At 40.8% G+C, this 13,796-nt stretch overlaps 1 protein-coding gene across 1 annotated transcript in view; it reads left to right on the forward strand.

Annotated features, from left to right (window-relative positions):
- The first annotated feature begins 808 nt into the window (after positions 1 to 808).
- Positions 809 to 13,796, forward strand: part of LOC104655968 (leucine-rich repeat and IQ domain-containing protein 1) — a 268,433-nt gene continuing 255,445 nt past the window's right edge. Inside the window, exon 1 of the mRNA XM_030939711.1 lies at positions 809 to 861. Coding sequence (XP_030795571.1) covers positions 809 to 861 — 53 coding nt within the window. The remainder of the gene's footprint in view (positions 862 to 13,796) is intronic.

Raw genomic sequence — 13,796 nt, forward strand, 5'->3', positions numbered from 1 at the left:
GCAGAACTGCGAGTTGAGGCCAAAATGTGTGAATGCAACTGCACACAAAATTCACGGTTGCATTCAATGAATGGGGCAGGTGGGGTTGGTTACGAGCAGGTTTGGGTTCCTGGAAATCTAGCAAGTTAGATACGGCGAGGGGCAGCGCGAACGACATGGCCGGGGGTCGAGCAAGATTAAAGCAAAAGGGGGGGAGGGAAAAAGATGAAAGGAGTATGGCCATGCATATGAAAACTGGGCTAAGAAGTCTTTCTAATAGAAACTTCTTGGTTGATGTGTGAAATTCATCTCACAGAGTTACCCTTAGTTTCGTGGAGGGCAGTCCATGGTCACCGACTGTCTGTGGTGGGGTAAACCTGGATAGAGGTCTTGCTTGTGGGTCACAAACCTTGGGCCACGCTGAATAAAGGAAATTTCATCCGGGGGTCAACGTGAAGAGAGGTGGCTGTCTGAAGTAAACGGTCGTGGTGTACTGAATCTGGGTTAAGATTCATCTCACCAGGTTCCACCTGCTTCCTCAAAGAAAGGAGAGTTTGCATAAACAAACTCGTCAATCGGGGTGGTAAATCTGCAAAGTGAGTATTTTGGAACGCTGGTAGTGCTACATGTGATAATAGCAATATGCCTCACATATAACTAAAGGAAGCTTTGTGAGAACTTGCAAGTGGTGCGCGGATGGGAAATGGTTAAAGGTGGTCAACGTCACGGAGTTCCAGGCGTTTCTCGCTCAGGTGGATCAGTTGGTTAGCACAATTTTTCTAGGAGTGATAACGGTGCAGATATATCTATCTAGCGTGTTCATAGCGCAATGACATTACCATTGACCAAGGTACGTTATCGGGGGGCGGGCAAACCACGAAGGTTGGAAAACGTAGAAAGAAGCTTTCGATACTAAGACTTCCATGTTGGTGTGGGAGTTGAAATGTATAATTCGAAGGGGATCTCACAGAGTGAGGCACTTAGCTTTTCGTGGACATGCAATTACACTGTGATCTGTTGGGGAACCTGAAAAGGGCTTCTTTGGGAGTCACAGGGTTGGAGGTGGCCTGACTGCGGGATAGTGGTAAAAAGGGGGGAAATTTCAGGTCCGGTTCAAAACCGGGTGTGAAAAAGCTTTCTTAGAAACTTCTTTCTGAGTCATGTAAAGTACTTCAGTCTACACAAGTTGAGCGAGACCGGTCGGCTCAAGGAAGGAAGTGTGTTCTACCCAGCTCTTCCGTGGAAATCTGACAAAGTGAATTTGAGGAGGCCCAGGTAGGGTGGACCGTTGGATTGTATAAAAGGAGTATCAACCAGTTAAAAGTAACTAAAAAGGAGAAAGCTGTAATGGCTGGGAACTGCAAAAGTTGGGAATCTGGTGTGGTGGATATAATTCAACTCAACAGAGGGTGTGGCACGGTGGTGGTACTCTGGTCAGTGGAGTCATGGGTTTGGTAGTCCAGTTTTCTATAGAAATCTTCATAAGGGTAAGTAAGAGAAAAAAGAGGAAGAGTACTTCACATCGGCCCGCGCGCATGACGCGTTAACATACAAGGGGCAAAGGAAAAAATAGGTCCACAATATTACAAAAATGCGTGGTAAAGGAAAAAGGCTGTCAATTGGAATAATAAGTCTAGTGGTGAGGGTGATGAATTTTCCCGCAGGGGGTCTCACAAAGTAGTAATACACTTATGTTTACGGTGGGAGGCAGGTCCATTAGAGGCGACGGTCGTGGTTTGTTCGAAACTGAGAAGGGCTTCTTTGGATCACATTGAGGCCTACGCAGATAAAGTAAATTTCATCCGTTCAAAACGTGAAGAAGCTTTCTGAGAAACTGGTCTGTTCGGGATCTGTGAGGGATAATACATGGCTCCCAGGGGTTATCAACCAATAACTGCCTCAAGAAACGAAGTTTGCTAGCGGAGCGGTGGCTGGGTGGCGTGTTGGTGTCTTGGCAAAAAGTGAGGTGGGATTTGTGGAGCCTGTAAAATGGCCACCTGTAATGACAAATGAACAATAATCCATCACTATAATCAACTAAGAGAAGCTTTCTGAGATGGGACAGTGCATGTGCCATGTGTAGAAGGGTTGACAAACTCACAGGAATTTACAGGCGTTGCTGAACATTCATAGATGCCGTTATGGTTAGCCAGTTTCTAAGGATTGCGTGGTAGATAGCTTCAACAGCAGCAAATGAAAACATTAACAGTCAACAAAGGAAATTCCACATATGAAAACTGGAAAGGAGCTTTCTGAAACTTCTTGGTTATGTTTGAATTCACTCACAGAATTACACTATTGAAAGATGGGTGTGCGGTGTGGGCATCAGTAACACTGTCTTTTTGGGAAACTGGAGGAAGGGCCTCTGGGTCAAGCATTGGGGCCCTAGGGCGTGGGATAAAAGGAAATTGTCATCAGGGCTTTGGCAAAAGCGTGAAGAAGCATTTCTGGGTCAGAAAACTTACTGTGATCTGGGATCTTTAGTTCGATGCTGCACAGAAAATTAGGTCAAAGGCGGGTCTACCTCAAGAAGCAGATGGATAGCGGTACACTCTTTAATCGTGTGAATCTGCAGAAGTGATAGTGTAGAGGGCATGCTGAGTTGGCATCCCATAGGTTGAATACTCAGGAGTGAATCTCACACTGTCATAACTAAAGTAGAAAGCGTTAATTCTGAGAAACGTGCGGATTAATGCCATGTAGTGACTCCGCCAATCACATAGGTTAGAAAACCGTTGTGCTCTTCGAGTATGCAGTTGTTAAATTGGTAGCACAGGGATGGTCTGGAGGTACTGCAATTAATAGCTTCAGGGAGCGTCAGGTGAAGGAGAGTTGAGTGACAACAATGACATATCCACGTGAATAAGTGAAAACTAAAGAGCTTTCAAGTTCGAAACTTTCTGAAAACTCTTTGATCGTGAGTTCATCTCACAGAGTTACAACTCTGCCTCAAGAAGCAGATTGCTAACACTCTTTCGTGGAATCTGCAAAGTGATATTTGGAGTATTGGGGCAGCCATGGTGATAAAGCAAATCTCCTCACTATAACTAAAGAGAAGCTTTCTGAGAAACTGCATTGCCATGTGTGAATGCAACTCACAGAGTTACACGTTTCTTCAGTGATCAGTTTGTTAGCACAGTTTTCTGGAATCTGCAATTAGATACTTCACAGCGCAATGAACATTACAGTGACAAAGGAAATATCCACATATGAAAACTGAAAGAAGCTTTCTTAAAACTTCTTGGTGATGTGTGAATCATCTCACAGAGATTACACTTATGTTTGTGGAGCAGTCCATTAACACTGTCTTTGGGGAAACTGAGAAGGGCTCTTTGGATCCATTGAGCCTAGCTGATAAAGGAAATTTCTTCCGTTCAAACGTGAAAGAAGCTTTCTGAGAAACTTCTTTCTGATCTGTGAGTTCATCTCACAGAGTTACAACCTCTGCCTCAAGAAGAAGTTTGCTAACACTCTTCTCGTGGAATCTGCAAAGTGATATTTGGAGCCTAGGGCCCATGGTGATAAAGGAAATATCCTCACATAATAACTAAGAGAAGCTTTCTGAGAAACTGCATTGCCATGTGTGAATGCAACTCACAGAGTTACACGTTTCTCTTCAGTGATCAGTTTGTTAGCACAGTTTTCTGGATCTGCAATTAGATACTTCATAGCGCAATGAACATTACAGTGACAAAGGAAATATCCACAGATGAAAACTAGAAAGAAGCTTTCTTAGAAACTTCTTGGTGATGTGGAATTCATCTCACAGAGTTACACTTATGTTTCGTGGAGCAGTCCATTAACACTGTCTTTGGGGAAACTGAGAAGGGCTTCTTTGGATCACATTGAGGCCTAAGCTGATAAAGGAAATTTTCCGTTCAAAACGTGAAAGAAGCTTTCTGAGAAACTTCTTTCTGATCTGTGACTTCATCTCACAGAGTTACAACCTCTGCCTCAAGAAGAAGTTTGCTAACACTCTTCTCGTGGAATCTGCAAAGTGATATTTGGGAGCCATTAGGGGCACATGGTGATAAAGCAAATATCCTCACTAATAAAAAGAGAAGCTTTCTGAGAACTGCATTGCCATGTGTGAATGCAACTCACAGAGTTACACGTTTCTCTTCAGTGATCAGTTTGTTAGCACAGTTTTCTGGAAATCTGCAATTAGATACTTCAGCGCAATGAACATTACAGTCAAAGGAAATATCCACATATGAAAACTGGAAAGAAGCTTTCTTAGAAACTTTTGGTGATGTGTGAATTCATCTCACAGAATTACACTTATGTTTCGTGGAGCAGTCCATTAACACTGTCTTTGGGGAAACTGAGAAGGGCTTCTTTGGATCACATTGGGCCTAAGCTGATAAAGGAAATTTCTTCCGTTCAAAACGTGAAAGAAGCTTTCTGAGAAACTTCTTTCTGATCTGTGAGTTCATCTCACAGAGTTACAACCTCTGCCTCAAGAAGCAGTTTGCTAACACTTTTCGTGGAATCTGCAAAGTGATATTTGGGAGTCATTGCAGCATGGTGATAAAGCAAATATCCTCACATAATAACTAAAGAGAAGCTTTCTGAGAAACTGCATTGCCATGTGTGAATGCAACTCACAGAGTTACACGTTTCTCTTCAGTGATCAGTTTGTTAGCACAGTTTTCTGGAAATCTGCAATTAGATACTTCACAGCGCAATGAACATTACAGTGACAAAGGAAATATCCACATATGAAAACTGGAAAGAAGCTTTCTTAGAAACTTCTTGGTGATGTGTGAATTCATCTCACAGAGTTACACTTATGTTTCGTGGAGCAGTCCATTAACACTGTCTTTGGGGAAACTGAGAAGGGCTTCTTTGGATCACATTGAGGCCTACGCTGATAAAGGAAATTTCATCCGTTCAAAACGTGAAAGAAGCTTTCTGAGAAACTTCTTTCTGATCTGTGAGTTCATCTCACAGAGTTACAAACTCTGCCTCAAGAAGCAGTTGCTAACACTCTTTCGTGGAATCTGCAAAGTGATATTTGGGAGTGTAGGGGCACATGGTGATAAAGAAATATCCTCACATAATAACTAAAGAGAAGCTTTCTGAGAAACTGCATTGCCATGTGTGAATGCAACTCACAGAGTTACACGTTTCTCTTCAGTGATCAGTTTGTTAGCACAGTTTTCTGGAATCTGCAATTAGATACTTCATAGCGCAATGAACATTACAGTGACAAAGGAAATATCCACATATGAAAACTGGAAAGAAGCTTTCTTAGAAACTTCTTGGTGATGTGTGAATTCATCTCACAGAGTTACACTTATGTTTCGTGGAGCAGTCCATTAACACTGTCTTTGGGGAAACTGAGAAGGGCTTTTTGGATCACATTGAGGCCTAAGCTGATAAAGGAAATTTCTTCCGTTCAAAACGTGAAAGAAGCTTTCTGAGAAACTTCTTTCTGATCTGTGATTTCATCTCACAGAGTTACAAACCTCTGCCTCAAGAAGAAGTTGCTAACACTCTTCTCGTGGAATCTGCAAAGTGATTTTGGGAGCCTAGGCACATGGTGATAAAGGAAATATCCTCACATATAAAACTAAAGAGAAGCTTTCTGAGAAACTGCATTGCCATGTGTGAATGCAACTCACAGAGTTACACGTTTCTCTTCAGTGATCAGTTTGTTAGCACAGTTTTCTGGAAATCTGCAATTAGATACTTCACAGCGCAATGAACATTACAGTCACAAAGGAAATATCCACATATGAAAACTGGAAAGAAGCTTTCTTAGAAACTTCTTGGTGATGTGTGAATTCATCTCACAGAATTACACTTATGTTTCGTGGAGCAGTCCATTAACACTGTCTTTGGGGAAACTGAGAAGGGCTTCTTTGGATCACATTGGGGCCTAAGCTGATAAAGGAAATTTCTTCCGTTCAAAACGTGAAAGAAGCTTTCTGAGAAACTTCTTTCTGATCTGTGAGTTCATCTCACAGAGTTAAAACTCTGCCTCAAGAAGCAGATTGCTAACACTCTTTTCGTGGAATCTGCAAAGTGATATTTGGGAGTCTATTGCAGCCATGGTGATAAAGCAAATATCCTCACATAATAACTAAAGAGAAGCTTTTGAGAAACTGCATTGTCATGTGTGAATGCAACTCACAGAGTTACACGTTTCTCTTCAGTGATCAGTTTGTTAGCACAGTTTTCTGGAAATCTGCAATTAGATACTTCACAGCGCAATGAACATTACAGTGACAAAGGAAATATCCACATATGAAAACTGGAAAGAAGCTTTCTTAGAAACTTCTTGGTGATGTGTGAATTCATCTCACAGAGTTACACTTATGTTTCGTGGAGCAGTCCATTAACACTGTCTTTGGGGAAACTGAGAAGGGTTCTTTGGATCACATTGAGGCCTAAGCTGATAAAGGAAATTTCTTCGTTCAAAACGTGAAAGAAGCTTTCTGAGAAACTTCTTTCTGATCTGTGACTTCATCTCACAGAGTTACAACCTCTGCCTCAAGAAGAAGTTTGCTAACACTCTCTCGTGGAATCTGCAAAGTGATATTTGGGACCCCATGGGGCACATGGTGATAAAGGAAATATCCTCACATATAACTAAAGAGAAGCTTTCTGAGAAACTGCATTGCCATGTGTGAATGCAACTCACAGAGTTACACGTTTTCTTCAGTGATCAGTTTGTTAGCACAGTTTTCTGGATATCTGCAATTAGATACTTCACAGCGCAATGAACATTACGACAAAGGAAATATCCACATATGAAAACTGGAAAGAAGCTTTCTTAGAAACTTCTTGGTGATGTGTGAATTCATCTCACAGAATTACACTTATGTTTCGTGGAGCAGTCCATTAACACTGTCTTTGGGGAAACTGAGAAGGGCTTCTTTGGATCACATTGGGGCCTAAGCTGAAAGGAAATTTCTTCCGTTCAAAACGTGAAAGAAGCTTTCTGAGAAACTTTTTGATCTGTGAGTTCATCTCACAGAGTTACAAACTCTGCCTCAAGAAGCAGATTGCTAACACTCTTTCGTGGAATCTGCAAAGTGATATTTGGGAGTCTATTGCAGCCCATGGTGATAAAGCAAATATCCTCACATAATAACTAAAGAGAAGCTTTCTGAGAAACTGCATTGTCATGTGTGAATGCAACTCACAGAGTTACACGTTTCTCTTCAGTGATCAGTTTGTTAGCACAGTTTTCTGGAATCTGCAATTAGATACTTCATAGCGCAATGAACATTACAGTGACAAAGGAAATATCCACAGTTGAAAACTAGAAAGAAGCTTCCTAGAAACTTCTTGGTGATGTGTGAATTCATCTCACAGAATTACACTTATGTTTCGTGGAGCAGTCCATTAACACTGGGGAAACTGAGAAGGGCTTCTTTGGATCACATTGAGGCCTAAGCTGATAAAGGAAATTCTTCCGTTCAAAACGTGAAAGAAGCTTTCTGAGAAACTTCTTTCTGATCTGTGTTCATCTCACAGAGTTACAACCTCTGCCTCAAGAAGAAGTTTGCTAACACTCTTCTCGTGGAATCTGCAAAGTGATATTTGGGAGCCATAGGGGCACATGGTGATAAAGGAAATATCCTCACATAATAACTAAAGAGAAGCTTTCTGAGAAACTGCATTGCCATGTGTGAATGCAACTCACAGAGTTACACGTTTCTCTTCAGTGATCAGTTTGTTAGCACAGTTTTCTGGAATCTGCAATTAGATACTTCACAGCGCAATGAACATTACAGTCACAAAGGAAATATCCACATATGAAAACTGGAAAGAAGCTTTCTTAGAAACTTCTTGGTGATGTGTGAATTCATCTCACAGAATTACACTTATGTTTCGTGGAGCAGTCCATTAACACTGTCTTTGGGGAAACTGAGAAGGGCTTCTTTGGATCACATTGGGGCCTAAGCTGATAAAGGAAATTTCTTCCGTTCAAAACGTGAAAGAAGCTTTCTGAGAAACTTCTTTCTGATCTGTGAGTTCATCTCACAGAGTTAAACTCTGCCTCAAGAAGCAGATTGCTAACACTCTTTTCGTGGAATCTGCAAAGTGATATTAGGGAGTCTATTGCAGCCCATGGTGATAAAGCAAATATCCTCACATAATAACTAAAGAGAAGCTTTCTGAGAAACTGCATTGTCATGTGTGAATGCAACTCACAGAGTTACACGTTTCTCTTCAGTGATCAGTTTGTTAGCACAGTTTTCTGGAAATCTGCAATTAGATACTTCAGCGCAATGAACATTACAGTGACAAAGGAAATATCCACATATGAAAACTGGAAAGAAGCTTTCTTAGAAACTTCTTGGTGATGTGTGAATTCATCCACAGAGTTACACTTATGTTTCGTGGAGCAGTCCATTAACACTGTCTTTGGGGAAACTGAGAAGGGCTTCTTTGGATCACATTGAGGCCTACGCTGATAAAGGAAATTTCATCCGTTCAAAACGTGAAAGAAGCTTTCTGAGAAACTTCTTTCTGATCTGTGAGTTCATCTCACAGAGTTACAACCTCTGCCTCAAGAAGAAGTTTGCTAACACTCTTCTCGTGGAATCTGCAAAGTGATATTTGGGAGCCTGTAGGGGCCCATGGTGATAAAGGAAATATCCTCACATAAAACTAAAGAGAAGCTTTCTGAGAAACTGCATTGCCATGTGTGAATGCAACTCACAGAGTTACACGTTTCTCTTCAGTGATCAGTTTGTTAGCACTGTTTTCTGGAATCTGCAATTAGATACTTCATAGCGCAATGAACATTACAGTGACAAAGGAAATATCCACAGATGAAAACTAGAAAGAAGCTTTCTTAGAAACTTCTTGGTGATGTGTGAATTCATCTCACAGAGTTACACTTATGTTTCGTGGAGCAGTCCATTAACACTGTCTTTGGGGAAACTGAGAAGGGCTTCTTTGGATCACATTGAGGCCTACGCTGATAAAGGAAATTTCTTCCGTTCAAAACGTGAAAGAAGCTTTCTGAGAAACTTCTTTCTGATCTGTGAGTTCATCTCACAGAGTTACAACTCTGCCTCAAGAAGAAGTTTGCTAACACTCTTCTCGTGGAATCTGCAAAGTGATATTTGGGAGCCTAGGGGCACATGGTGATAAAGGAAATATCCTCACATAATAACTAAAGAGAAGCTTTCTGAGAAACTGCATTGCCATGTGTGAATGCAACTCACAGAGTTACACGTTTCTCTTCAGTGATCAGTTTGTTAGCACAGTTTTCTGGAAATCTGCAATTAGATACTTCACAGCGCAATGAACATTACAGTGACAAAGGAAATATCCACATATGAAAACTGGAAAGAAGCTTTCTTAGAAACTTCTTGGTGATGTGTGAATTCATCTCACAGAGTTACACTTATGTGTCGTGGAGCAGTCCATTAACACTGTCTTTGGGGAAACTGAGAAGTGCTTCTTTGGATCACATTGAGGCCTAAGCTGATAAAGGAAATTTCTTCCGTTCAAAACGTGAAAGAAGCTTTCTGAGAAACTTCTTTCTGATCTGTGACTTCATCTCACAGAGTTACAACCTCTGCCTCAAGAAGAAGTTTGCTAACACTCTTCTCGTGGAATCTGCAAAGTGATATTTGGGAGCCCATTGAGGCACATGGTGATAAAGCAAATATCCTCACATAATAACTAAAGAGAAGCTTTCTGAGAACCTGCATTGCCATGTGTGAATGCAACTCACAGATTTACACGTTTCTCTTCAGTGATCAGTTTGTTAGCACAGTTTTCTGGAATCTGCAATTAGATACTTCACAGCGCAATGAACAACAGTGACAAAGGAAATATCCACATATGAAAACTGGAAAGAAGCTTTCTTAGAAACTTCTTGGTGATGTGTGAATTCATCTCACAGAATTACACTTATGTTTCGTGGAGCAGTCCATTAACACTGTCTTTGGGGAAACTGAGAAGGGCTTTTTGGATCACATTGGGCCTAGCTGATAAAGGAAATTTCTTCCGTTCAAAACGTGAAAGAAGCTTTCTGAGAAACTTCTTTCTGATCTGTGAGTTCATCTCACAGAGTTACAACTCTGCCTCAAGAAGCAGATTGCTAACACTTTTCGTGGAATCTGCAAAGTGATATTTGGGAGTCTATTGCACCATGGTGATAAAGCAAATATCCTCACATAATAACTAAAGAGAAGCTTTCTGAGAAACTGCATTTCATGTGTGAATGCAACTCACAGAGTTACACGTTTCTCTTCAGTGATCAGTTTGTTAGCACAGTTTTCTGGAAATCTGCAATTAGATACTTCACAGCGCAATGAACATTACAGTGACAAAGGAAATATCCACATATGAAAACTGGAAAGAAGCTTTCTTAGAAACTTCTTGGTGATGTGTGAATTCATCTCACAGAGTTACACTTAGTTTCGTGGAGCAGTCCATTAACACTGTCTTTGGGGAAACTGAGAAGGGCTTCTTTGGATCACATTGAGGCCTACGCTGATAAAGGAAATTTCATCCGTTCAAAACGTGAAAGAAGCTTTCTGAGAAACTTCTTTCTGATCTGTGAGTTCATCTCACAGAGTTACAACCTCTGCCTCAAGAAGAAGTTTGCTAACACTCTTCTCGTGGAATCTGCAAAGTGATTTTGGACCTGTAGGGGCACATGGTGATAAAGGAAATATCCTCACATAATAACTAAGAGAAGCTTTCTGAGAAACTGCATTGCCATGTGTGAATGCAACTCACAGAGTTACACGTTTCTCTTCAGTGATCAGTTTGTTAGCACAGTTTTCTGGAATCTGCAATTAGATACTTCACAGCGCAATGAACATTACAGTGACAAAGGAAATATCCACATATGAAAACTGGAAAGAAGCTTTCTTAGAAACTTCTTGGTGATGTGTGAATTCATCTCACAGAGTTACACTTATGTTTCGTGGAGCAGTCCATTAACACTGTCTTTGGGGAAACTGAGAAGGGCTTCTTTGGGTCACATTGAGGCCTACGCTGATAAAGGAAATTTCTTCCGTTCAAAACGTGAAAGAAGCTTTCTGAGAAACTTCTTTCTGATCTGTGACTTCATCTCACAGAGTTACAACCTCTGCCTCAAGAAGAAGTTTGCTAACACTCTTCTCGTGGAATCTGCAAAGTGATATTTGGGAGCCCATTGAGGCACATGGTGATAAAGCAAATATCCTCACATAATAACTAAAGAGAAGCTTTCTGAGAAACTGCATTGCCATGTGTGAATGCAACTCACAGAGTTACACGTTTCTCTTCAGTGATCAGTTTGTTAGCACAGTTTTCTGGAAATCTGCAATTAGATACTTCACAGCGCAATGAACATTACAGTGACAAAGGAAATATCCACATATGAAAACTGGAAAGAAGCTTTCTTAGAAACTTCTTGGTGATGTGTGAATTCATCTCACAGAGTTACACTTATGTTTCGTGGAGCAGTCCATTAACACTGTCTTTGGGGAAACTGAGAAGGGCTTCTTTGGATCACAGGGGCCTAAGCTGATAAAGGAAATTTCTTCCGTTCAAAACGTGAAAGAAGCTTTCTGAGAAACTTCTTTCTGATCTGTGAGTTCATCTCACAGAGTTACAACTCTGCCTCAAGAAGCAGTTTGCTAACACTCTTTCGTGGAATCTGCAAAGTGATATTTGGGAGTCTATTGCAGCCCATGGTGATAAAGCAAATATCCTCACATAATAACTAAAGAGAAGCTTTCTGAGAAACTGCATTGTCATGTGTGAATGCAACTCACAGAGTTACACGTTTCTCTTCAGTGATCAGTTGTTAGCACAGTTTTCTGGAAATCTGCAATTAGATACTTCACAGCGCAATGAACATTACAGTGACAAAGGAAATATCCACATATGAAAACTGGAAAGAAGCTTTCTTAGAAACTTCTTGGTGATGTGTGAATTCATCTCACAGAGTTACACTTATGTTTCGTGGAGCAGTCCATTAACACTGTCTTTGGGGAAACTGAGAAGGGCTTCTTTGGATCACATTGAGGCCTACGCTGATAAAGGAAATTTCTTCCGTTCAAAACGTGAAAGAAGCTTTCTGAGAAACTTCTTTCTGATCTGTGAGTTCATCTCACAGAGTTAACCTCTGCCTCAAGAAGAAGTTTGCTAACACTCTTCTCGTGGAATCTGCAAAGTGATATTTGGGAGCCTAGGGGCACATGGTGATAAAGGAAATATCCTCACATAATAACTAAAGAGAAGCTTTCTGAGAAACTGCATTGCCATGTGTGAATGCAACTCACAGAGTTACACGTTTCTCTTCAGTGATCAGTTTGTTAGCACAGTTTTCTGGAAATCTGCAATTAGATACTTCACAGCGCAATGAACATTACAGTCACAAAGGAAATATCCACATATGAAAACTGGAAAGAAGCTTTCTTAGAAACTTCTTGGTGATGTGTGAATTCATCTCACAGAGTTACACTTATGTTTCGTGGAGCAGTCCATTAACACTGTCTTTGGGGAAACTGAGAAGGGCTTCTTTGGGTCACATTGAGGCCTACGCTGATAAAGGAAATTTCTTCCGTTCAAAACGTGAAAGAAGCTTTCTGAGAAACTTCTTTCTGATCTGTGAGTTCATCTCACAGAGTTACAAACTCTGCCTCAAGAAGCAGATTGCTAACACTCTTTTCGTGGAATCTGCAAAGGGATATTTGGGAGTCTATTGCAGCCCATGGTGATAAGGCAAATATCCTAACATAATAACTAAAGAGAAGCTTTCTGAGAAACTGCATTGTCATGTGTGAATGCAACTCACAGAGTTACACGTTTCTCTTCAGTGATCAGTTTGTTAGCACAGTTTTCTGGAATCTGCAATTAGATACTTCACAGCGCAATGAACATTACAGTCACAAAGGAAATATCCACATATGAAAACTGGAAAGAAGCTTTCTTAGAAACTTCTTGGTGATGTGTGAATTCATCTCACAGAATTACACTTATGTTTCGTGGAGCAGTCCATTAACACTGTCTTTGGGGAAACTGAGAAGGGCTTCTTTGGATCACATTGGGCCTAAGCTGATAAAGGAAATTTCTTCCGTTCAAAACGTGAAAGAAGCTTTCTGAGAAACTTCTTTCTGATCTGTGAGTTCATCTCACAGAGTTACAAACTCTGCCTCAAGAAGCAGATTGCTAACACTCTTTCGTGGAATCTGCAAAGTGATATTTGGGAGTCTATTGCAGCCCATGGTGATAAAGCAAATATCCTCACATAATAACTAAAGAGAAGCTTTCTGAGAAACTGCATTGCCATGTGTGAATGCAACTCACAGAGTTACACGTTTCTCTTCAGTGATCAGTTTGTTAGCACAGTTTTCTGAGATCTGCAATTAGATACTTCATAGCGCAATGAACATTACAGTGACAAAGGAATATCCACATTGAAAACTAGAAAGAAGCTTTCTTAGAAACTTCTTGGTGATGTGTGAATTCATCTCACAGAGTTACACTTATGTTTCGTGGAGCAGTCCATTAACACTGTCTTTGGGGAAACTGAGAAGGGCTTCTTTGGATCACATTGAGGCCTACGCTGATAAAGGAAATTTCTTCCGTTCAAAACGTGAAAGAAGCTTTCTGAGAAACTTCTTTCTGATCTGTGAGTTCATCTCACAGAGTTACAACCTCTGCCTCAAGAAGAAGTTTGCTAACACTCTTCTCGTGGAATCTGCAAAGTGATTTTGGAGCCTGAGGGGCACATGGTGATAAAGGAAATATCCTCACATAATAACTAAAGAGAAGCTTTCTGAGAAACTGCATTTATGTGTGAATGCAACTCACAGAGTTACACGTTTCTCTTCAGTGATCAG

Source organism: Rhinopithecus roxellana, chromosome 10 (genome assembly GCF_007565055.1).
Source record: "Rhinopithecus roxellana isolate Shanxi Qingling chromosome 10, ASM756505v1, whole genome shotgun sequence".
NCBI lineage: Eukaryota > Metazoa > Chordata > Mammalia > Primates > Cercopithecidae > Rhinopithecus > Rhinopithecus roxellana.